Source organism: Salvelinus sp. IW2-2015, linkage group LG18 (assembly GCF_002910315.2).
Source record: "Salvelinus sp. IW2-2015 linkage group LG18, ASM291031v2, whole genome shotgun sequence".
In the NCBI taxonomy this organism is placed as follows: Eukaryota; Metazoa; Chordata; class Actinopteri; order Salmoniformes; family Salmonidae; genus Salvelinus; species Salvelinus sp. IW2-2015.
In genome coordinates this window covers 50,474,096-50,497,778 of record NC_036858.1, presented here as the reverse complement: position 1 = coordinate 50,497,778, position 23,683 = coordinate 50,474,096, and the positions used below count along the sequence as shown (strand labels likewise).

The 23,683-nt window shown below is 44.4% G+C and overlaps 2 protein-coding genes across 4 annotated transcripts in view; one reads left to right on the top strand and one right to left on the bottom strand.

Moving 5' to 3' along the window:
* The window catches only part of LOC111978743 (semaphorin-4G), a 63,440-nt gene extending 41,265 nt beyond the window's left edge, over positions 1-22,175 (top strand). The window contains exons 3-16 of one of the 2 annotated variants that reach the window (XM_024008971.1): positions 7,050-7,198; positions 7,921-7,983; positions 8,290-8,388; positions 8,736-8,829; positions 9,110-9,223; positions 9,546-9,700; positions 10,634-10,809; positions 11,842-11,986; positions 13,255-13,477; positions 13,703-13,818; positions 14,030-14,184; positions 14,479-14,540; positions 15,071-18,034; positions 21,136-22,175. In XM_024008971.1, the coding sequence (XP_023864739.1) occupies positions 7,050-7,198; positions 7,921-7,983; positions 8,290-8,388; positions 8,736-8,829; positions 9,110-9,223; positions 9,546-9,700; positions 10,634-10,809; positions 11,842-11,986; positions 13,255-13,477; positions 13,703-13,818; positions 14,030-14,184; positions 14,479-14,540; positions 15,071-16,173 (2,654 nt within the window). In that variant the 3' untranslated portion in view covers positions 16,174-18,034; positions 21,136-22,175. Of the gene's footprint in view, positions 1-7,049; positions 7,199-7,920; positions 7,984-8,289; positions 8,389-8,735; positions 8,830-9,109; positions 9,224-9,545; positions 9,701-10,633; positions 10,810-11,841; positions 11,987-13,254; positions 13,478-13,702; positions 13,819-14,029; positions 14,185-14,478; positions 14,541-15,070; positions 18,035-20,659 lie in introns of both variants that reach the window. The other variant, XM_070448586.1, reaches the window with a different exon arrangement.
* LOC111978744 (tubulin beta chain-like) lies at positions 2,629-4,473 on the bottom strand. Of its 2 annotated transcripts, none has more exons than XM_070448577.1 (3): positions 4,417-4,473; positions 4,164-4,272; positions 2,629-3,680 (listed from the first exon to the last, which is right to left on the bottom strand). In XM_070448577.1, exons 1-3 carry the CDS (start codon positions 4,471-4,473, stop codon positions 2,629-2,631), a joined length of 1,218 nt encoding a protein of 405 aa, XP_070304678.1. The 2 variants fall into 2 exon arrangements, with proteins under 2 accessions (XP_070304678.1, XP_070304679.1); XM_070448578.1 differs by lacking the exon at positions 4,164-4,272 and adding an exon at positions 3,822-3,924.
* Positions 22,176-23,683: the final 1,508 nt, after the last annotated feature.

The following is a 23,683-nucleotide window of genomic DNA, read 5'->3' as shown; positions in this document are numbered from 1 at the left end:
CACCTCAGAGACCTTGGCAGAGGAACTGTTGAGAGTGGCCAGAGAATGGCAAGTAGATGGAAAAGTGGTCTGTTGTGTTAGCGACAATGCAGCTAACATAACCAAAGCCATGAACATTTTAAAATGGACCCATCATCCATGTCCTGCCCACACAATCAACCTGATTGTAAGAGATGCTCTGAAGGTGATGAAGCCCACTGTGGACAACGTGAAAGCAGCTGTGGAATACTTCCACAGGAGCACTGTAGGTGCCGAAAAACTAAAGTCTACACAACGCCAGATGGGGATGCCTGAGCTGAGGCCTAAACAAGACTGCACTACAAGGTGGAATTCAACATTTTATATGTTGAAGTGGTTTCTTGAGTCAAAGGATGCCATCATCTCTACCCTGGGCATTGTCAATGCACCTATTGATGCTCTGACCCAAGAGGAATTGGAAGTGGTGGAGGAGGTGTGCAGAGTTCTGGAACCCTTTGAGCAGGTCACTGTGGAGAGAGGTACAGTAAGCAGTTATTACTACATCATTGTTTAATCCAGTATTATATATGTATATGAGCAGTAGATGAGAATGTATTATCAGTAGACAAAATATGAACCTGAACTAATAAGTTACTGTTCTCTCTTTTCAGCCTCAAAAAGGATACTCCTGTGTAAGGTTCTGCGGCGAATCACAGCTAGCCGCCAGAGAGAAGCAAATGTAACCACATGACGTGTGACAGAGTTGATGAACACCCTATGTTCATCATTGGACAGAAAGTTCCACAGAATGGAATATAATCACGTGCTATCAGAAACCGCTGCAATTGACCTCAGGTTTAAGAAGTTAGCCTTCAGTGATGCTAGAGCGATTGATGAGGCTCTTCAAAGAATAACCTCAGCAGCAGGGAGGGACAGCCCCAGCAGTCAGCTGGCTCAGACACCAGGGCAACAGGAAGAAGAGGGAGCAGATGGAGCAGAAGCACCAGCAGTAGTGCCACAAACGTCTGCTGTTTGGATGTTGTTTGACGAGAAAGCAACTGGAGATGCAGCACGAAGGAATCCCTCAACAGAAGCCATAATGGAGGTCCGATCCTATTTGGAGGAGCTCCTCCAAAGAAGAACAAGGCCTCTGTCTACCCACGGCTTACTGAAGTCATTACAGGGATACTGCATAGTGGCCACATCCATTCCCTCTGAGAGGCTCTTCTTGAAAAGGGGACAGATAATTACTGACAGAAGAAACCTCAAGTGAGGCAGCTTGMATTTCTGAATGCAAWTCTCTCATAAAAGCAAAATATGGTCAGCATTGCTGTGTGCTGCTGGTTATAACATGGCAATAAAGAAGAGAGCGAAAAGAGGGACCAGTTTAATGTTTTAAGTGGGATGCTGCAGTTTTGCACAAGTTTTATTTTTCTTTGATATGGTGCAATATTCTATTATGTTGTTCAGATTCTATTAGTTTTGAATTGTTAGATTTAAATGCACTTTGTTTATATACATTAAAAAGTTATACTTTACATGCAAATGTTTAATAGCATTCTTTTTCATAACAAACCAATGCATTTTTAAATACATTGTGTTTAAGGTAGAGTATGATTTAATTTAATAATTTAATTAGAATTGTTTTAACACCAATCATAGTCAAACTATCGAAAACTGTTTGACTTGAAAAAATACAATGTCCATCACTAATAATTAAGCTATAGTTTACTACAATGTCTGTAAATGAATATTGTTAATGGAAAGAATTGGAGGGCGCTCAACTAACGTAAGGCCATGTGCAATAAAAACACATCATCATTGAAAAGGCGCACCGTGCGCATGCCATTGTGAGCGAGCGTTGCGCTTTTTCAATAAATATTGATCACCCATTTATTTGTCTCTGCCTGCAAATTGTTCCGCTCCTAAAATGTAGGCTATATGCTAAATGTAGCTAAAGAAGCTGCAAGKGTCTGCTCTCTCTCCAACTCTGCTCTCTTTATACTACGTCTATCCTATTGGCTGATAGCCATGTACCGATTGCCTAATATAATGGGCCACGTGGGAATCTGGTCATTTAACTTTTTTTTCTAAAGGTTATTTTTGCACATTTTGATATTGCCTATAGGGTGTCAAATTGCTGGAACCATGGCTGGCAAGCGACCTGCTTCACATATGCCTAAAATAACATAGTGCATACCTGTAGCCTAGACCTCCTGATCGCATTAGGAATTATATTTTATTGTTCCTCTGCAAATGCGACAATAGATGCATGCAATGGTTTATTATAAAGGTGAACTTTGCCTCCCATCAACCATAACCATAGAAATAGAATTCCAAACATTGTGCAGTAACAAAATCTTAATTTTAATAATATAAATATTGCCTAACATAATGCATTCAGGAGAAGAAGTTAATTACAATGTGGCTTCAATATGGGTTATATACATAATAAGTGCTACTTGAAGTCACTATCAATTTCTGAGACGGCAAGGCATTTTAGGACCCTGCTTGGGCTAACTGCTATAGACACTCAGACAAAGCAAAAACAAAATCATGAAAAATGTCATTGGATGCATTTGCACCATCATTACGATTTTGTTGGTGTTGGTACGGCCCATTATTTGATGGTTTAAGAAAGTTACATTTTGGTTCTGGATCTCAGACTATTCATTTTTCTTCCTCTTCATCCTCAAACACCTCCTCCTCGGCGGTGGCGTCCTGGTACTGCTGGTACTCAGACACCAGGTCATTCATGTTGCTCTCGGCCTCGGTGAACTCCATCTCGTCCATTCCCTCTCCGGTGTACCAGTGCAGGAAGGCCTTGCGACGGAACATGGCCGTGAACTGCTCAGAGAGACGCTTGAACAGCTCCTGGATGGCTGTATTGTTGCCTATGAAGGTGGCGGACATATTGAGTCCAGGGGGTGGGATATTACAGACCGCTGTCTTAATGTTGTTGGGGATCCAGTCCACAAAGTAGCTGCTGTTCTTGTTCTGAATGGCCAGCATCTGCTCATCCACCTCCCTCATAGACATGTGACCCCGRAACACCATCGCCGCGGTGAGGTAGCGCCCGTTACGCGGGTCGCAGGCTGCCATCATGTACTTGGCGTCGAATGCCTGCTGGGTGAGTTCAGGCACGGTGAGGGCATGGTACTGCAGGGCCCCCCTGTTAGTGAGCGGGGCGAAGCCCGGTATGAAGAAGTGCAGGCGGGGGAAGGGTACCATGTTGACGGCCAGCTTKCGGAGGTCGGTGTTGAGCTGGCCTGGGAAGCGAAGGCATGTGGTCACCCCGCTCATGGTGGCCGACACCAGGTGGTTGAGGTCTCCGTAGGTGGGTGTGGGGAGCTTGAGCTTGCGGAAGCAGATGTYGTAGATCGCCTCATTGTCGATGCAGAAAGTTTYGTCTGTATTCTCTAGAAGCTGGTGAACAGAGAGGGTGGCGTTGTAGGGCTCCACCACCGTGTCCGACACCTTAGGGGAGGGGACCACGCTGAAGGTGGCCATCATACGATCAGGGTACTCCTCCTGGATCTTGTTGATGAGTAGGGTCCCCATGCCAGAGCCTGTGCCCCCGCCCAGGGAGTGGGTAAGCTGGAAGCCCTGGAGACAGTCACAGTTATCTGCCTCCTTCCTCACCACGTCCATCACTGCTTCCACTAACTCAGCTCCCTCCGTGTAGTGGCCCTTAGCCCAGTTGTTACCAGCTCCACTATGACCTAGAGCATGCGGGGAGATAAGGTAGTTTGTTATACGGATAACTTAAGCTGGTTTATGGATGATTTAGGCAGCTATTAATGTACACAGTGAGCAAAATTGGTTTGGTTTGACATCATGACAAAGCAGAGACCCCCACTGACCGAAGATGAAATTGTCCGGTTTAAAGAGGTGTCCTATGTGTCCACAGCGCACACTGTCCATGGTTCCTGGCTCCAGGTCCACTAGAATGGATCTGGGGACATACTTGGAGACTGGGGCGAGACAATCACACAGAGACAAGTGATTAGGGGAATGGACTGGATAAATGTGTACATTGCTGCATGTAATTCCCTAATACATTTGAGAACGCAATGAGAATTACTTTGATCACTGTTACTGCACTAAACATTTGATTAATACACTAATGTAAATACGCAAGAGATGTTTACAGAGATTGACATAGAATGTTGACTCCTGTATTAAAGACACAGAGATAGACTCACACGAGAATTCGTTGAAGTAGACACTGATCTTGTCCAGCTGRAGGTCTGAGTCGCCCACATATTCCCCAGTGCAGTTGATTCCATGCTCCTCACTAATCACCTCCCAGAACTAGACAGAGAGTACACAGTCAAATCTAACCAAACACCTCTGAAGAAGTCAATGATATTGATGATAGAAAGAGGGAGAACAAGACAGAGAGGGGGGGGGCTGAGTACTGAGGTTGAATTTTTATSTCTTTATATTATACATCACCTTTGCGCCGATCTGGTTGCCACACTGGCCAGCTTGAATGTAAACGATTTCTCGCATCGTTTCCTTTGTGCAATGAGTATTTATCCTCTTGCAGATGTCAGAGAGCCCTGGTCCCAGTCTCACACCAAGGTAAAGTGTTTGGGATGTGTTCAATGGACTGTTGACCGGACAATTTATCTTGGACTTCTATTGGACGCCTGTGGGTTTGGCGTGTAGGACTGAGTGGGGTTGCATCCTGGAGCACGGCACTGACTTTAAAATCTATTGGTCTGCATTGTACTCACACAGAGCCTAGTGAGGGATTAGTAGTTAGCACCTGCAGAAGTATCGGACTAGAACCACCGCTAGCTACCCCTCAACTGAACATTGTATACATAGTTCTCGTAGTCCTCTGTGACCCCTCGCAGTGTTAGCGACAGCTGCTAAATTCTGTGATTGATTCTCAGTGTGAGTAAGCCTCCAACGCTAATTAGCCACACAGTATGGGTTAGCCCGCTAACTTCCTGTCCTGCGAGAAATACAGCTGGATAAATTGGTGCTTTAGCAGGGGCCACCCTTTTCCCCATTTAGTGATCTGCATGTGCCCTGGTCAAAAGTAGAGCACTATATAGGGAATACCTGGTCAAAAGTAGAGCACTATACAGGGAAAATGGTGCCATTTGGTATGCAGATGCTGTATGAAGCAGGCCCTAGGTACATAGGTTACTGCTGAAGCACTTTCAATAAATTATAGGGAAAATGTAATATTTTGTCATGTTCTTCACTTTAGGTCATAATGTGGATCTGACAGGAATCCCTCATAGTCAAATTTATGCAGGTACCTAGGAGGTAGGGGTAACAATGACAAATCCCAAATGGATCCCTCATCAAATCACATTTTATTTGTCACATGCGCCAAATTAACAGGTGTAGACCTTACCGTGAAATGCTTACTTACGAGCCCTTCCCAACTAAACAATTAAAATAACACGAAGAATAAAATACACAAKAATTAARCTATTTACAGGGAGTACCAGTACCATATCAATGTGCAGGGGTACAAGGTGTTTGAGGTACATACTTTTTTACAGTACCAGTCAAAAGTTTGGACATACTTACTCATTMCAGGGTTTTTCTTTATTTTTACTTTTTTCTACGTTGTAGAATAATAGTGAAGGCATCAAACCTATGAAATAACACATATGGAATCATGTAGTAACCAAAAAAGTGTTAAACAAATCAAAATATATTTTGGATTTTAGATTCTTCAAAGTAGCCACCCTTTGCCTTGATGACAGCTTTGCACACTCTTGGCATTCTCTCAACCAGCTTCACCTGGAATGCTTTTCCAACTGTCTTGAAGGAGTGGAAAAGTGTACTTACTGTGAATCTTAAGATGAATGCACAAACTGTAAGTCGCTCTGGATAAGAGTGTCTGCTAAATGACTAAAATGTCAAATGTAATGACTAAAGTAACTAAAATGTAAAAGTGTAAAATCGGCCTGCTGTGTTAACACAACCTAACACATATCTTTATGAGATCCATCCCTGTGTGTTTGATCTTCTTCCTTTCCTACCACATCTGATCAACGTAGAGCTCCAAAAGATCCTCTTCTGTCGCAGTTACTTCTCTCATTTGAAAACGGTACCCTTGGATCCTCTATTTTGTGCACATTTTGTTATTATCAATGTTTTCCCCTCAACTGCCAGTCATCCCAATTTTCTAAGAATGTGTTATCACTAATCACACAGCTAATCTTGGGTTCACATGGGGATTGCAGTGGTATGATTCCAACATATATTTTGTTTTAGGAAGAAAAAAAAACATTATTCTCCAGCAAAGTCATTTAAAATCATACGCAAACCATGTGCAGGCGAGCCGCCACGCCCTGAACCCTGAACTAAAAAAAAACAAGCATTTTAAATATTATTGTTTTGCTCTGCTAATATGGAGTTAAAACCTGTGCACAAAACCTGCCTTAAGGACCGTTTTTAATTTACAGAATGGGGTAGGCCTAAATGGAGTAATTTTGGGGAGGGACATGGTTTAAACATTTCAGTCTAGGGGAGGGTTTAGTGTTTTTATTTCAGTCTAGGGGAGGGTTTAGTGGTTTATTTCAGTCTAGGGAGGTCTTGTAATTTAATTGATAAAAGTTAAATATTTCCAAATGTTTTAGAATGATTTGCTAATTATATATCTCTGTGTTCCTGATGCCGACTCTGTCTGGTCATTAGTATATCATAGCCTCTCAACTGAAGAACTAATTAGAGCAGATGCTAACTGCTGAGTCAGGTTCACACACACCCACAGGCAGGCGCACACACCCCACAGGCAGGCGCACACGCACCACAGGCAGGCGCACACGCACCCACAGCACACACGGCACCCACAGGCACACACGCACCCACAGGCACACACGCACCCACAGGCACACACGCACCCACAGGCCAGGCGCACACGCACCCACAGGCACACGCGCACCCACAGGCACAGGCACACGCACCCACAGGCACATGCACCCACAGTGAGCGGCAGAGCACAAGCTGTGTCACTGGGTTGTACATGTAAGAGGGCACTTTAATAAATTATTATTAATTCTTAACTTTCTCTCTCATCCCTCCTCTCATCCCTCCCGTCCTCTATCTCCCCCCAGGTCTGTTGGGCTGCAGACGTTTCCAGACCTCAGTAGTGAACTACAGTACACTGCTACTAGAGGAGGACAGGGGTCTTCTCTATGTGGGGGCCCGTGGGGCCGCGTTCTCTCTCAACGCCACAGACATCTCAGACAGCACAGCTCGCACTGTAAGAGAGGGAGAGCGAGATTGTGCATGCGTGTGATTTCAGGGAACTTACAGTAGAGGATTTAGGATCCTACCACTCCCACTATTTTATACTRAACATCTTTATTGCAAGGTAAACAACCCCACCTTGAGTCATTGGATAGGTCCTAATTATCGCTCCTTCCTCCCAAAGTGTGCACTTGTTCACTTTCCTCCAATGATTTAAAAGACATGACTGATATAAAAAATGTGGGTCATGCATACACCAATCCAATGCTTTTCATATTTGTGGGAACTGGGATGTAGTGAACGAGTGTACACTTCAGGAAGAAGGAGATATTATTAGGACGCAGTGACTGTCTCTCCAAGAACATTAGCCCACTGTCTAGTTATCCTTAAGGGCACAAAATTATGATCTTCTGTCACTTAATCTAGCCACACTAGGACAGAAACTCAACGCCCTGTTTCACCTGACACCCTGGCATAAAACTGTTGTAAACTTAGTTAGCCAAGAACCCTTGTTAACGTTCCACTAACATAGTATAGATGCTCCACAAAGATCAAGTAGTAGACRTGTGTGATAGATTTGTACAGATTAAACAGATCAAATTGTCATGAACAACACTCCCTTCTTTCTCTCTCRCCTGAACTGATCATTTATTGTCTAACTCTCTCTGTCTCTTGCTCCCTCTATCGCCGTCTCTCTCCCTCTTTCTCTCGCTCTCTATCTCTTTCTCCTATCAGATTGAATGGGAAGCCTCGACAGAGCAAAAACAGCAGTGTCTGAGCAAAGGGAAAGACAATAAGGTAGGTATCTTTATTTCTTCATATCCCAGCTAGTGTGCATCTTCTCCTTAGAGCACAACCTATCCCTCTCTCTCTTTCTTATTCTCTGTGATATGTTTATTATTTTGCAGAGTGCCTTCATCACAACCTCTCGTTCTCTCTCCAGCTCTCTTCCTCATCCTCTCTTTCTCCCTCTCTCTCCGAAGGAGGTTTAAATCTACTCATCTCAACATTTCTTTCTCTCCCTCTCTCGCCCTCTCATGTCTCATACAGTCTCTCTCTCCCTCTCTCGCCCTCTCTCTTTTAATGTATTCTCTCTCTCAACAGACAGAGTGTTATAACCACATCAGGTTTCTCCAGAGATTTAACTCAACTCATCTCTACATGTGTGGGACTTACGCCTTCAGACCTCTCTGTGCATACATAGTAAGGAATCTAAACATACTAAGTCATAGAATGAACATGCATAAAAAATGTAATAATAATTTCTCAATGGGTTATTTGGTATTCTAGCTAAATAGAAAAACTCCTTCAAGGTATTGTGTCGGTCGATTCTCTCCCCCTTCCACAGTAATTGACACAATATGAAACATATTATGCTATACGTGGATGTCGATTAAGGCAACCCCCCGCACCTCTGATTCAGAGGGGTTGGGTTAAATGCGGAAGACATTTCAGTGGAAGGCATTCAGTTGTACAGCTGACTAGGTATCCCGCTTTCCCCTTATAGCACTGTGTCACTAGCCGCCCTAACCTCCTGTTCTCRTGTGTAGGATGAGGGGAGGTTTAAAGTGTCATCTGAGTTTGAGGAGGGCCGAGAGAAGTGTCCATATGGACCTGCTACAGGCTACACTGGCCTCATCGTAGGTAAGACAACCATTCTTAGAACCTGTATACATGACTACTGTACAWCCTTTATTGGGATGTGTTCTGTCACCAAACATGAGATCCAATGTTTTGGCCAGGTGTAGATGTAAAAAAATATATATATACATTTTTAATTTGAACACAAATTTTAAAACAATTATTATTATTATTTTTTGGGGGGGGTATTTTATTTTTTATTTTTTTATGCTCAATGCTGATGTCATACTTGTTCTGAAATGTAAACCTACCAATAACCATTGCTGTTCCTGTATTGGTCCAGACCAGCAGATGTACACAGCATCTCAGTATGAGTTCCGCGGCTCTCCGGACGTCCGACGTAACTTCCCCTCCCCCACAGTGAGGACAGAGGAGGCACCCACACGCTGGTTAGATGGTGAGTACCCTGGGGCTAGAAGAGATCCTTACAAAGAACACACGCTGGTTAGATGGTGAGTACCCTGGGGCTAGAAGAGATCCTTACAAAGAACACACGCTGGTTAGATGGTTCTTTGGCCATTATGGTCCTTCTCAAAGATCTATTCGAATGCTTATTTTCATGCTCAAGTCACCAGGTCTTCAAAGAAGACTGAAGCAGCACCTTCTGTTCTGCCTGTTATTTAAAAGGATAGGTTTTATTTGCATGAACAGTTTTAATTCATTTCTAAGTGAAGGGTTGGCATGTTTCATTACTCTGTGTGTGTTTCTTTGTTCCCCAGAGGCTGACTTTGTGGGCAGTGCCCTGGTGAGGGAGAGTGAGGGCAGTACCACTGGAGATGACGATAAAATCTACTACTTCTTTACTGAGAAGAGCCAGGAGCAGACACCATACTACAGCCACATTAGAGTGGCACGGGTTGGACGAGTCTGTAAGGTGAGGAGAGGTGTAAGGGTGTGAGGAGGGTGAGAAGAGCCAGGAGTAGACACCATATGAAGCCAGGAGAGAGTGGTGAGGAGGGAGGGTGAGAAGAGCCAGGAGTAGACACCATATGAAGCCAGGAGAGAGTGGTGAGGAGGGAGAAAGAGATGAAGGAAGAGCGGGTAGGGTGGCGCTGTGGGCATTAGGCACTGACTTACTGTACCAGGGCAAGGACTTTTAGACACTGAAGAAAATGTCAAAGTGAAATATTATTTGTTGAGGACAGGTGTCAAAGGATCTGATTTGATCAGCTTAGATACCACCTGGTCAACACATCTGAGCATTGTGCTCCTGAAAAACCGCTTGCCCTCGACTTTAGTAGAAAGAGAGAGTGTGTTTTGATGTCTACGTTGCCTCTGGCTTGCCCTCTGAGCACTGTGTGTGTGTGTGTGTGTGTGTGTGTGTGTGTGTGTGTGTGTGTGTGTGTGCTTCTCAGCAGCAGATAACACTCTTGACTGCAGAGTGCACTTGATGTCTAGTGTGTATCACCCCTCTCAACAGGGTTGCTAATGGGCTTTCACAGGGCAGTGCTGTTGCTAAGCAGACACAGATGCAAACACACACACTCCCATGGCTATGCTCTCTGTCTCGTGTCTTAGCTCCGGAGAAGCTGTAGATTGTAAAAAGTAAACAACCTTGCAGATACGATAACCTCCCTTGACCCTCCTTTGTGCCCAAGAAAGGCATGTTCTCTGGACTTAGTTTAGGTTGTCCATATGTTGAGTGCTAACCTTATTTCTCCTCCTGCTCCCTCTTTTTCTCTTTCATCCTCTTCTTCTCCCCTGTCCTCTTCTCGCTCCCCCTCATCTTCTCCTCTCCCTTCCCCCCTCTCCCTCCATCCTCCTATTTTACCCTCMTACTCCCCCCCCCCTCCTCCCTCTCTCGTAGGGAGACAGAGGAGGTCTTTTGACCCTCCAGAAGAGGTGGACATCGTTCCTGAAGGCCAGACTGGTGTGTTCCCTGCCGGAATATGACTTCCACTTCAACGTGTTGAGGAGTGTGTACACGCTGTCGGGGGACACACCTCATGACACGCTGTTCTACGGCGTCTTTGGTCTCGAGTGGTGAGTAGTAGTAGAAATATATATATATATATATATATATATATATATATATGATATATATGAGAGAGAGACTGTAGTTATGACCTCTATGGTCAGGTTACACTTGGCAATGTCAATGATGGGTTGGCTGTGTGTATGAGAGACCGCAATGTGCTCTGACTGTCTGAGTATCAGGTGATATAGTAGCTCAGCTCTGGTCACCAACGCTCTCTCCCAGTCTTTTTTTTCCATTCCCTTAAAGGGCCCCATTCCTTCTTTTGTTTACCTCTCCTTCTCTTCTCTCCCACTCATACCTTCTCTTATCCTTCACGCCTACACTCTTCTCATTCTCCCGCTCTCTGTTCACCTCACTCCCTTTTTTACTTGTCAAAGGAGACGTAGAGCTTCTCTTGATTAGCTTTGAACATTTCTCTTTGTCACCATGCCCCCTACTCTCTCTCTCTCTTTCTCTATTTCTCTTTTCATCTCCGCTACGTCAATCTCTGATCTATTTTAGCTGTCGCTGTAGTAACACCTAAGGTTTACTGCTGGTGGGCGGGGATGTGTGTGTGGGTGGGTGGATGCATGCGTGCGTGGGTGGGTGTGTGTGTGACCCAGGTCAATGAACATATCCATTGGGAGAGAGAGATGTTTATACTGTATCAGTTTGTGACGTGTCCTCTGAGTGCTGTAGTGTTTACAGACCATGTCCTTGGAGACAGCACTGTTTGTATTAGGAACCTAGCTTTGAGCTCTCCTGGATTGGAACAGTCACTTGTACCTCTTCACCAAACCTGGTCCAAATAGTATTAGTTTTCTCTCCAATATTTTAGGAATTCTTAATTTAGTGACTTCATTTATCTTGTCCAGCCTAATGAAACCAGTGGAATAGATGGAATAGTCCCATTTCTTTATGTGGGATATCACAAACTGTTTAGGGCAGTGTAACTGTTGATCAGCAACCTTAAAACTGTGTGTGTGTGTGTGTGTGTGTGTGTGTGTGTGTGTGTGTGTGTGTGTGTGTGTGTGTGTGTGTGTGTGTGTGTACTATAGGAAGAACGTGAAGGCGTCGGCAGTGTGCCAGTTTTCTCTGTCTGAGCTCCAGCGGGTGTTTGATGGGCCCTACATAGAGAACCAGGACTCTGGAGCAAAATGGAGCGAGTACACTGGCAAGGTCCCTGAACCACGACCTGGATCAGTGAGTGTCACACGCACACGCCTCGTCTTTCGCTCTCCAAGCAGACTTCTATATAACAGGCCAGTCAGGTCTTCTGAGTTGCCGATCTAAAGTTTCCCCTAATCTATCTCCTCTTTCCCCAGCATCCCAACATCCAATATACTGAGTCTAAATACTAAAGTATTCTAAAAGAACTGGGGAGAGGGAGAGATTGAGACGGTAAAGGGTTGGGGAGGGAGAAAGATTGAGGAGTGGGGGGAAGAGAGGGGTTTATAAAAACAGAGTGATAAACAGACTAAGAGGAGGAGGGACTGGGAAGGAGAGAGAGGAAAGATGGAAAAAGTGATCATAGAGCTGAGTGGCAGCTTCTTGGATGAGGATCAAATGGAAGGAGCTTATGTCGTTGAAAGCCATTTTCTATGGTGATTATTGCTGGGCCGAGACTCGGCGACCGTTATGATGATGACGTATTATGGGTTCCAAAGGCATGACATCATTAATGAGACGGGTCGTGATCTACAGTAGTGTCGTTTCAATGCTGAAAAGCTTCATTTCCTCTCTCCGGGTCTAGCTGTGAAATGGGGTAGAGGAAGTAACGGTTCTGGGTCTTAACTGTAGTGGCAGTGTCAAAGCCTCTTAGCAGAGTTGGCAATGACATCTTACAGAGGACAAAGTCAGAGAAGCTGTTCCCTTAGTCAGGTGGAGAGAGATAAGCAGCTTTCACAGATGCACACACTGACTTTTCAACTCATAGTGGCCTATAGGCCACTAAGAGGGAGGACGGCTCATTATAATGGCTGGAATGGAGTAAATGGAATGGTATATAACACATGTGTTTGATGAGTTCGATTTCCATTCCATTCATTCCATTACAGTCATTACTATGAGCCCGTCCTCTCCAATTAAGGTGCCACCAACCGCCTGTGCTATTGGCCTACTGGACTGTAGACTCAGAGGTCTTGCCTTGTATACTATAAAGTCTCAACTCACAAGGCTATACTGTAAGGGAGGGCTATATCTTCCACTCATCTCTCTTTATCCATCTACAGTCTATCCCCAATTAATTTATTCATCCATCCATTTCTTTTCCCGTGTATAACAGGCAATTTGAGAGCCAGAGGCATCAACTCTACCTCTTTCKCTCCTCTATCTCTCTCTCTTCTGAATTCATTTTTTCTTAATCCCTCGCTCCAGTGTATAACCGACCAGTTGAGATCTAGAAGTGTCAACTCCTTCCTCTCATCCTCCTCTCTCTCCATCCTTCTCATCCCCTCTTCCCTCGTCTACAGTGTATAACAGACCAGTTGAGATCCAGAGGTATCAACTCCTCCACCTCCCTGCCAGACGACGTGTTGAACTTTGTGAGGAGACACCCTCTGATGTCCCAGCAAGTCATGTCTACAGAGCAGCGTCCCCTGTTGTTTAGGAGGACCACAGACTACACCCAGCTGGCGGCTCACAGGGTGGAGGGGCTGGACGGGCAGAACTACCATGTATTGTTCATGGGCACAGGTTGGTGGGGGTGTAGGGAGGGGGAGGGTTATGGGGGTAAGGGGTGTGCTTGTGTTATGCTGTGTGTTTGCGTACATGTGATTTGTTTGTGTGTCACTAGGCAGTCAATTATTGCGATCCCCAATCATCCCAGTAAAGGAATGGAACAGACTTCAAACCACATGTACAGTACATCCCATTGTATGTGTGTGTGTGTTGTGACCCTGTCTCTGTCTCCTGTTTCAGACGATGGCTGGCTGCACAGAGCTGTGGAGGTCAAGGGTCATCTACACATCATAGAGGAGCTTCAGCTGTTTGACCAACCACAGCCTGTGGATAGCCTGGTCATCTCACACACACAGGTACACACTCACAAACGGACGTGCAGACACGTACACACACACACACACACACAGATGCACATTTTCACTCACACGGCTAGTATTATGTTTTGTATGTTTTGTTTATTGTTATTCTAAGTGAAGGACCGCTAACCCAGATGCACTGCCGTAGGCTTTTGCTCTAGCCCATTTTCAATAACACAGAGAGGCTCCCTCTCTCTCTCCCCTCTAGATGAGTGTGTATGTAGGTTCTCCCTCTGGTGTGGTCCAGCTGCCTCTCTCCACCTGTAGCAGGTACACCTCCTGTTACGACTGTGTCTTCTCCCGGGACCCTTACTGTGGCTGGGATGGACAGGACTGTGTGGACATCACAGCACAGACTGACAGGTGTGTGTGTGTGTCATCACGTCACTGTCAGGTGATGGGGTTGAGTAATACCATTCTAGCTGGTGCCCTTGTGTCTGTCTGTGTGTTTGATTTGACTTATCTTATCTTCTATATATCTCTGTCTGTGTTGCAATCTCTGCAATGCATTCACAACTGTTGCGTAATGCTGAACTGGGCGTAATGTTTGTTGTTGACTGTGCTGGTGAACGTGACATGACTAGTTGTGTGTGTGCACTTGATGACCGGCTAACAGTCTCTCCTCCTCTCCTCTCTCCTCCTCTCCTCTCTTGTCAGGTCTAACCTGAGTCAGGACGTCCTGTATGGAAACAGAGGATGTGACAGCGACACAGCAGACGGTACGCAGACACACACAGACAGGCCTTATCTGATCATACTCAGTTGTATTGTCATGCAGATGTATTTTATCTGGAAAGTTGAGGGATTTACAGAAATGATAAGAGTTGTGTTAATATTTGAAAGTTGGTTATGCATACTGTCTCTGCAGCACCCTCATTTCCATAGCATATCTAATCATATTTCTGATAGGTCTGGAGAGAACTTTCAGAAGAGAATCTGACTTATACATTGATGTACTTTACATACTAAGTTAGAAAATACTATGCAATTCAGGATTTGAGATCCTCAAGCTTTTCTGATTACGATGCAATTATTTTAAATGGGAGAAAGTAACATATTGAATTCCTTATGCACCAGTGATTTTAGAGTCATATATGCAGTCTGATAAGTTTTATAGAAGTTGCATATAACTCCCAAACACATAGTACAATGTCTTGGGCCTTTTAGTGTCTATTCTGAAATCCATAACAGTATATCAGTCTTATTGCAAGAGGATACTCATGTTGTATGTGTGTTGCCATTCATTCAGAGCTGGTCCAGCACCGGAGCCGGTCTGTGATGGTGGGAGATGACGTGCTGCTCCAGTGTGAACTCGGCTCCAACCTGGCAATCCCAGTGTGGACTCTGGGSGGGTCAGAGCTGCAGGGCTACGGCCTGGACTCCGGCTTCAGAGTGGGAAACGATGGCCTCCTGGTCATTGAGTCCCGACCTGAGCAGAGCGGCGAGTACACCTGCCACGCCCTCGAGAACGGCATCCGGATCGCCGTGGTTACGTACTCTGTGACAGTTCGTTTAGACATGCCCCAACCCCCTCCCCCGCTCATGGACCCCACCAAGGAAGACTACTCCTACTACACCCCCTGGGACTCTGACTCATCCACCCTTGACCCCCCTCCACCCAGCGCACCCCCCTCCTCAGAGAGACCCCTGCTACCCCCTCCCCCGGCCCATCTCCCCCCCACCTCGGAGCTGCTCTCCCCCAGGAGCATGGAGGCTATGTACCTGTCCATGATCACCATCCTGGGGGGTCTGTGTCTGGTTCTCACCGTCGTTCTCCTCTACGTGGGCTTCTGTCTTCGGGGCGGCCACAGGGGGAAGTACTCTCTCCGCGCTGCCGCCGCCGCCTCTGCCAATCACACGGACAGGAAGAAAAAACACAGGAAGCAGAATCAGAAACGCCACAGTAGCTCCGCCCACCTCGAGCTCAAGACCATCTCCAGCCACTGTAATGGGAACGGGATCTGTAATGGTAATGGTGTCTCCAAACAACCGGGGGACGGTGACGCGCATGAAGGGGGCTTCCTCCAGATCGTCCCTGGGGAGGGCCAGTCGTCCCCCAACAAGGACCCCCCACCCCCTGCCCCTCCTCTCCCCCCGCCTCCTCAGACCCCCCACACCGCCCTCAACCAATCAGAGTGTGACTTGCAAGACTTCCCCAGCCCCAACGGCCTATCGGCGACGTTACCCAGCGTCTTGCGGAGGATGCACGGTAACAGCTACGTGTTGTTAAGACAGAGTGACGCAGACAGCAGCTCTCCTCTCTGCTACTCCTTCACTGAGGAACTCAACAGGATCCTAGAGAAGAGGAAACACACACAGCTGCTGCCCAAACCGGACGAGAGCTCTGTGTAGTAGAGGGAATCTGTGTCTGGGAGGTAGCTCCCCCTGTGGTGGGAGGACTGAACTGGGACATTAATATAGGCCATTTAGCAGATCCAAAGCGACTTACATCAGTGAGTACATACATTTTGTATTGGTGGCCCCAGCGACAATTGAACCTATGACTCGGTCATTACATGCTGAAGGGCCTGTTGTAAGGCTCTGACTTTATCTCCTTCTCCACATCAAGAACAGTAATACTCATCGGGAGGAACTTGAGAAACTGGCCCCAAACCGAGGGGTGTAGAGATCATTTGTGGATGATCCATGCTGCTCACAGAGTAAATGGGCTCTAGGCAAGTCTATATAACAGCTAGCCTGAACTGAATTATGAGAGAGGGAGATAGCCTGCCATTTGTCCTACTTAAAGGCCCAGTGCAGTCAAAATGCTTTTTCCTGTCTTTTGTATAATATTGTACAACAGTTGATGAAACTAACACTGTAAAAGTGTGACTTTTTTTWAAAATCAGTGTTATTTCCTGATATTTGCTAGTTGGAAATACAGTCGTCTAATCAACCTGTTTGCATTGGTGGGAGTTTCGGCTTGCCTGGTGACATCACCAGGCAGTAAATTAGTTAATAGACCAATAACAAAGAGAGTTTCTAACCTCTCTGCCAATAACAGCTAGTTTTAAGTTTTCCCCTCCCCACACAGACCACTCCTAGACAGTCCTAAGAAAAGTCTTGCTTGAAAAATGGTTATTTGCTAAAAAGCAGTTTTTGTCCATTTTAAGGTAAGGTACTTAATTGTTACCTAGAAATGGTCGCTTGCATGTGTGTTGGAATAACAACTATGTTTCAAAAGAGGAGATTTCTGCACAATATTCAACCTTCCTAGGAGCTATTCTTGTATCGCTTTCTCCTGTTTGACACCCAAAGCCATGGGTTACAGTGAGGACTCGCATAAGATAAGCCTGCCTAGGAGAGACAGAGAGAACCTACCTCAACTCTGCAAAACTTAGCAGGCTAGAGCTAACCCAGCTCACGTCAATACGGCTCAGTCTGGATCAATAAAAGACTAGCCCTGGGGGGGGTGATTCAGGGAGCAGGCCTCAGATCTCAGCCCCAGAATAAGGTTCCTCGCTGGGCAGGACACAAGTGGCTGTGAAGTCTCAACACAGACCATGGTAACAAGGAGGAAGAGGCTCATGGGAATATGAAGTTGTTGTGAATTGTGACAATGGCCTTGAATTGGCTTGTGTTTTAAAATGGAGGCAGATGTCCGAAGGAGGGACAAGATGTGTTTTAACGATGGTGTGCTCTACACCTTTTTAGCAGGTTTCATATTAGAACATTGAGGGGAAAAGTGTATTTCTTTTTATTCTTAGAATTTCTCGTTGTAAATTATCTTTATTGATTACAATGGTAACACAAACTGTAATAACCACATTCAAGTATTATTATTAACATATAGCAACGTTTAACCCAAGACAGAGAGAGTATCCAATGAAAATACCCTTTGAACATTATATTTGTGAAAGGAAATATGACAGTATTAACCGTTTTTATGCACTTTCAATGCCATTTGCTTCAGACATTCCTTGGTTATTATGTACTCAAATCAATGGACACTACAAGCACATCAGGACTATGGGAGATTCAACATCACACCCTGTCAAGAGACCACACCATCAACTGAGTTGGAGCTAATGGATTAGCAGCACCGCTACACTACTGACTCTCTTTCTCCTAACCAACTCCAACTAATGTGTCTGAACTGGGGTTGGCAAAATTCCCAGTTCTGAACTCTACCATGACATCACAGCTCAGCCACAGAGGATCAGACATCACTTCCGGTTCATGGCCATAACAACTTATAGGCTACACACCTGAGGTAAGCAGACTGAGTTTTGCTTTCTGGTATTTTGTTGGTTGTACACACAGAGAGAGAGACACACACAGAGAGAGACACACAGAGAGAGAGACACACACAGAGAGAGACACACAGAGAGAGACACACAGAGAGAGACACACACACACACAGAGAGACACATAGAGAGACACACACACAGAGACAGACAGACAGACAGACAGACAGACAGATAGAGCAAGACAGGCACTCTGCCAGCTAGCTGCTTAAACCAGTGTTTCCCAACCCTGGTCCTCGAGAACCCCTAACAGTAATCATTTTTATTGTAACCCTTAAACATTTAAACAATTATATACAGTTACTCAGACAAATTGCAATCTCCCATAAAAGCACTGGTGTTAAATGGAAGAGCAGTATAGGCCTACTAAAAGGGAGGAAACTAAGGTAAGAACAAACTAGGATTAGTTATATTTGCAGCCTGTGTTACAGCAAAACAGATATGGTGGCCAGATAGTGACATCCAGGGGAGCTCTGCTCTAGTCAGTTCTCCTCTTTTCTTTTAGTGTTGGTTGTTAGGATACAGAGGGTAGAGTAGAGAGGGTCGATTTTAGTGAAGCAGAGTAAAAAAATCTTGCGGCTCCAGGTGAAGGATGCGGAGAGGACATGAGATGAAACTGTTCACCATTCTCTGAATCGGATGCTCTCCATTTCTCGCTCTCTCTTTCTCCACTTGCCGTCTTTTCCCTTTTTCACCATCTCCTTTCTCACTTTCTCTCACACATTTTTCTTTATCTTTTTTTCCTCCCTCATCTTGTCCTTTCTCCTTTGCTTTCTCTTCTTCTCATCTATTTTCTCCATGTCACCACTGATCTCCAGAGTTCTGTCTCTCCTCTGTGAGACGCACTAGTTAATTGGAGCAGGTGAACCTGGCAAGAGCGCCTGACCTCTCTGTAGAGAGATTGAAGAGAGAAAGAGGGGAGAGAGAGTTCCACCAGAGAATTCCTGAATAGATTTATTTCAGATGCACACGCTCAGTTCTCAATTATCTTCTTATACCTCTAGACCCTGAAAACGGAAAGTAGCACACCCATGCAGACACACGCACTCTCTCTCTTGCTCTCACTCACTCACATGCGCGCACACACACACACACCACGTATGATTGAATCTAACAAGCCAGGACAGGTGGCAGTGAGTCAGTGATGTGGGCTGGAGAAGCAGTGAATTGAATGCTGCAGTAAATTCTAAAAGGCTATAGCTGGTTGGAGACCAAACGTCACATGACCGTGGCATTGATGGAGGAGATGAAAGAGGAAAGAAAGAAAAAGCAACACAAGCCATTAGAGAAGCCGTCATTAAGCCCTATTCAGCTAGTCTCTAAATATACCCAGGAGTGATGAGACAAAGTGACAGTTATTTAGTTAGGTAGGTAAACTATACTCCCAACGGGGTTATTTTAAATGAAGATTTGGGATCTACAAATGACGTGAGGATACGTGAGAGTTACGGCCCGCTTCATACACACAGGGACAGCTGTGATGCTATCTATAGCACTGTGCTAGCTTTCATCTATTTTTTTTAACCTTTTTCATCCTTTTTTTGTGCAAGTTATTTTGGTTTCCCGTGGCTACTGCCCACTGGGGACACCACGTCATTTTAACGTGGATAATTGGGTAATATTTGGTTTACGTTGATCAATGAGATTACAACCTATTGTATATTCACCCATTCAATAAGACAGCCAAAAGTTAGTTGAATTTCCAATGTGTTATCACTATGCTTTCAACCATCTAAAAGCACAACCAAATTCCAATGGAAAAACAATTAGATTTGTCACCCAAATGTCTATCACTGCGCTTTCAACCGTTTAAGAGCACAGCAAAGTTCAAATGGGAATAACAATGTCAGATCTTTTGTTTTATACAACAGGTTAAGGTCAAATAACCTGCATTGCAGGTTGAGATTACATTAAAAGTACATAGTGCAAGTGATCAATGCTGTTTGTGATTCTGCACAGATTATTATAGCAATTGTGAAGATCTCCACAGACTTGCGATGACCTATGCATGCTGTTTTGAACATGCACACTTTATAGAATTACATAGGAAGAGATGTTTAGTTACGGTAACCTGTGGCCATGGATGTGTTAGGGCAATTCAATGGTAACGGATTTACACTGAGAYGCAGATTTTTCACTTTAAAATGTATACCATACAAAAAACAAAAATCTAAATTGAAGGAATCAAATTAAACTTAAAAAATGGTTTGATTTTGTCCTATTCTTTAACATAGATTTTTGGTTGAGATGGAGACGTGAATCCAACATATCAATTAATAATTTGTCACTGGCGCACAGATGGAACTATCCAAGCAGAAGATAGATCTCCTGTTGATATTTTTTTGCGTTGACAACCAAACACAGTTTGAAATACAATAAATAGGCTATTAACTTGTTAACAAATACTATGTTGGATTCACATCAGCTACAATAGTCATTTACAACATTAACAATGTCTCCACTGAATTTCTGATCAATTTGATGTTATTTTATTGGACMAAAAAAATCATTTTCTTTCAAAAACAAGGACATTTCTAAGTGACCCCAAACTTTTGAACGGTAATATATTATTTTTACCTTTATTTAACTAGGCAAGTCAGTTAAGAACAAATTCTTCTTTACAATGACGGCCTACCCCGGCCAAACCCTAGCCCGGACGACGCTGGGCCAATTGTGCACCGCCCTTGATGGGAGACCAAAGGGTAGCTGTAGATAGACCCATTCTCCAGTTGGATGTGCTGCCAGCCTGTAGTTTTGATGTTGGTTTGAAGGTACAAATTCAACATATTTTATACAAGGTTTGTATATGTTGAAATTTTGTTACTATTATTATATAATCCTGTGGTTGAAATTTCACCCTCAAAACAACAGTTAAATACTTTTATCACATCCAATGTATTTTCCACGTAGATTTCACAAAACAATATGTTGACAAATTACGTTGAAACAACGTTGATTCAACCAGTTTGTGCCCTGTGGGTGGTGACGCATCAAAACAACACCAGTAAATGAACCCAGAATGTAGATCTCTGTTTCTGACTCACAGATGTGTCTCTTTCTTCCACAGACCTGAGAGATGCTATCTAGTTTGGGGCCTGTCTGTTTCAAATAGATCTTGCTCCAGCAATTCTCAAATATGGTGTGATGTCTGGTACCGGGACATGAAGATCTTGCCAACTGGGAATAGTGTAGCTTCAAAATGTCAGGATAACGTCACCGTTTGGAATCAAAAACAGCTCCAGTGCAATTGGAAGACAGCAATTATAATCCGGAGTGAGTGAGGAAAAAGTCAAATCCTCCCTTCTACAACCAGTTCACTGCTCTATCCCATCTTAACCTGAGAACTGGAGTTGACATGGATACCTCAGTAAGTAATATAGGTCATGGTACAGTACAACTACTCTCTGCAACCTAACCTGTGCTGTTCACCACAAGATACAGGAGCAAACTGGGGAAAGTGGCATTTAATGGTCCTGGTCTTCACCTCAAACTACTCTGCCCTCTCTATAGCCCTCTCTGTAAAGATGACAAACCATCACAACATGGATGCTTACTAATAGGATGGGGGACCATCATAAACTGTTGTCAGATTTTAAAAGGACTGCACTATTAGTGCCACTATGTTCTTTGAAGATAAACATTTAGAAGGGGAAAAAAGCATTTATATTGTGATTTTGTACCAAGTTGCTCTTCTATTGCCGTTGTTGTTTTAAAGCCATTTGTAAGAGGCTCTGATGTGGGTCTCAGTCCATTAGTGTTGCACAAGTAGTCTAATAACACTGTTGAACAGGGGTCTCCAACTCTGGTCCTGGAGATCTATGAGTGGTGCAGGCTTTTGTTCCAGCCCAGCGCCAACACAGCTGATGCAACTTATTATGGTCCAGAGTCGGCCTGAAAACTATGATGAATTGATTTTGTTTAGTAGGTATGTTCGTGATGGATTGAAGCAAAACCCTGCACATCCAGATGCTCTCCAGGGCCAGGGTTTGGGGAAACCTGTTGTAGAAGCATGGTAGGTTAGCCAACAGCATGATGAACAGAATATACCACCATAGCTATAAGGCTTAAATTCCAAAATAATAAAATGTGACCGATGATGAGACTGTTCTCAGTCTTGCCCATTCATGTGGGTTTGTTTAGATAGTTTCTCACAGGTTGTTAAGCACCATCCACAGCATTCTGTATTTTCCTCTCTCGCTCCATATACTATATCTACCAATGGTTTCTGTCTGTCTTTCTCTCTCTCGCTCCATATACTATATCTACCAATGGTTTCTGTCTGTCTTTCTCTCTCTCGCTCCATATACTATATTCTACCAATGGTTTCTGTCTGTCTTTCTCTCTCTCGCTCCATAAACTATATCTACCAATGGTTTCTGTCTGTCTTTTCTCTCTCTCGCTCATATACTATATCTACCAATGGTTTCTGTTCTGTCTTTCTCTCTCTCGCTCCATATACTATATTTCTACCAATGTTTCTGTCTGTCTTTCTCTCTCTCGCTCATATACTATATCTCACCAATGGTTTCTGTCTGTCTTTCTATCTCTCTCGCTTTGTCTCACGCACTCTCTTGCTTTATGCAGTATCTCTACCCCTTTCTCTGTCTGTCTGCCTGTCTCTCTCTCCTTATTTTTCTCCCTCCCTCTCCATATTTTTCTGTCACATGAGTAATATGTCCAATGCAGACACAACAAGTCCTCCTGTTTCACTAACACATTGAGTAGCAGCTCACTGACTTCTGGTTCGTTTACATTTCATTTTGATGAGCTGAAATTCTAATAAACAATATGTTTCAACCTCTTCTGTTGTTTATCATTGCTTGTGTGTATATAACTGACACGGTGCTCTGGTCAGCCCATATTCATCTTTCTTTAGACCTGTATTGTAGTTCAGAGTGAATCAGTGAACTTCGAGGTAGTGAAGCATTRAAGGAGTGAGGAAGGAAGGAAGGGAGGGAGATAGGAAGGGAGGTATTGAAACATGGCCCGAGGATTTACATCAGCTAGGCTCAACAAGCCAGCCAGTTAACATTGCCAAACACTCAGTGTGAGGGAGGGGTACATCATGAGTAAAGTATTAGAGTGAGGCACAGGTCTCTGGAGTGTTGTCTGCCTGGGGTGGACCAACACTGACAGATGTTTACAGAGTGGTAATGAAGAGGCAGTCATCTAGGCCCATTTCCTAATAAATGACTTGGTTAGCATCCAGCCTCGTCTCCCACAAATCTCTGGCTACATTGTGTTATACATACACATACTCAGCTAGCAGGGCTGCTGTCTCAAGGTGGTTCTGTTTGTGTTCTGGGAAGCATAAACATCACGGTTGAAAGCATAACCGTGTGTCTCATTAGTCTTGTTTAGAGGACATTTAGGGACTCAGTGAATAGTGTCTTTCTGTCSGCCTATTCGGTGTTCTAGAGACATTGCCAAAGGCAGCGGCTAAGAGAAAGCACAGCGATTGAAACGGACTACATTTGTACATCTAGAATAGATTCCCCAGGTCAGTGGGGTTCCAAAAGTACTGTACCAATGTTCCACTCTGGTGGAGTTTAAAGGGGATAGTTAATTTGAAGTCAGCTGTACAGCACCTGTAAGACAATAACTCAGTTGTGGAA